This window comes from Eurypyga helias, unplaced genomic scaffold (genome assembly GCF_000690775.1).
Source record: "Eurypyga helias isolate BGI_N326 unplaced genomic scaffold, ASM69077v1 scaffold19572, whole genome shotgun sequence".
In the NCBI taxonomy this organism is placed as follows: Eukaryota; Metazoa; Chordata; class Aves; order Eurypygiformes; family Eurypygidae; genus Eurypyga; species Eurypyga helias.
The window spans coordinates 1-1503 of NW_010234285.1; the positions used below are offsets into that span (position 1 = coordinate 1).

General features: G+C 51.0%; 1 protein-coding gene across 1 annotated transcript in view; it reads left to right on the forward strand.

Annotated features, from left to right (window-relative positions):
• Window positions 1-825: 825 nt before the first annotated feature.
• TDRD7 (tudor domain containing 7) overlaps window positions 826-1503 on the forward strand; it is a 12591-nt gene continuing 11913 nt past the window's right edge. The window contains exon 1 of the mRNA XM_010162033.1: window positions 826-911. Coding sequence (XP_010160335.1) covers window positions 826-911 — 86 coding nt within the window. The remainder of the gene's footprint in view (window positions 912-1503) is intronic.

Consider the following 1503-nt stretch of genomic DNA (forward strand, 5'->3'; position numbering starts at 1 on the left):
ACGGTTGGCTTTCTGGGCTGTCACTCTCTCTCTGGTTATGAGAGAAGTTCTCAGTTCTCTCAAGTCCCATCCTTGTTCTAGCTCTCAGCACCATTCCTCTATTGTGCTTTTTGTCAAATAATCTTCTTTTGTACATTGTTTTGTACACTGCTCCTACCACAGAGCATAATTTAAGGCAGGGTTCTTCATCCATCATTAATGTTTATACTGTCCTGGGCTGGACGAGTCAGTCATTTCAGCAGAGGACACAGCTGGGGTTGTGAGTCAGCCTAAGCTTTAAAGAAGTCACAGGAGGAGGAGGTACGTCAGAGGAAAGAGAGGCTTTCTGCTGTCGTTTGTTCCGTGAGAGCTGTCTGACTTTAGCTGAGAGACGAAAGAGGGTGCGGAGTGCGGAGACAGGCGGTGGAAGACGCGTACAGAGCTCAGACGCAGCGCGTTCTGCACGCGTTGTGTTGCAGCAGCAGGATGCAGATCGCCGGTGTCGTACCTCCAGCTTGCTCTGCCGGTGGGACCTGCAGCTGCCAGGCTTCCTCCTCCTCGCTGCACACCTCAAATCCGGCAGCGCTGATACCTTGCTGCGTATGCGGAGTAACGAATCGTTGTTTTCTCATCGGTTACTTTAAGGATGTCTCCTCGTTATCTGGGGGAATGCTTCAAGTCCCATGGATTGAGCAAGTGTATGGCACTGATGAGCTCAGTGTGGTTATATTAAAATTTATCTCAAGCAGCAGTTCCTAAATTTTAAAATACGGTTCTTGGGCACGCGATTAGTGGTTTCTTGGCCATAGATACGGAAATGGCTGCTTAGGGTGATCTGTGTTCGTCATGGTCAAGGTCGCTTATCTTGGAGGTGAAACTAGCCCTGAGGAGAGCAGGCGTTTGCCATGGCAAGAAAGTGTTCTTGTAGACGCGTAGGAAGGAAGCCAGGCATGGGCTCGCCGATCCCGGCATGTACCAGCAGCCACTTCCTCCTGCTCTGCACAAGAACTGTGTCAGGCGATCGGTTGAGGCTGATTTTTACAGGATCAGTAAAACCCAGGATTCCCTTTTCTGTCCTCGGGATGGTGCAGTATGTCTTTACCGTCTTGGTGCGTGGCTCCGTGTTGTTTGGCTGAAGCCTCTGAGCTGCCGTGCTGGCTGAGACAGAGCTGGAAGGTTTGGTGCTGTTCCAGCTGAGAGACACGGTGCAGGTGTCCGATGTAGTCAGGATGAAGGGGAGGTGACAAACACCCCCAGATACTCGCTGTGCATCTGCAACTGCATGACTGAAGGCAGAGGTGGCACGCAAGGTGAATTATCACAAGAAATAATTAACCATCACCTTTTAACCACCTCCAGTTTCCGTGCTACAGCTCGGGTCCTTTTCCCCCCCTTACCTGCTGTTTCACTGTGAAGCAGACCCCTCTGTCTGAAGGCAGCAAGCTTTGCTTGGCATGTGAACTGGTTCCCGCTGAGGGTAAGAATGGTGCTGAATGCACCACCTGCACATGCATTAGTCTCCAA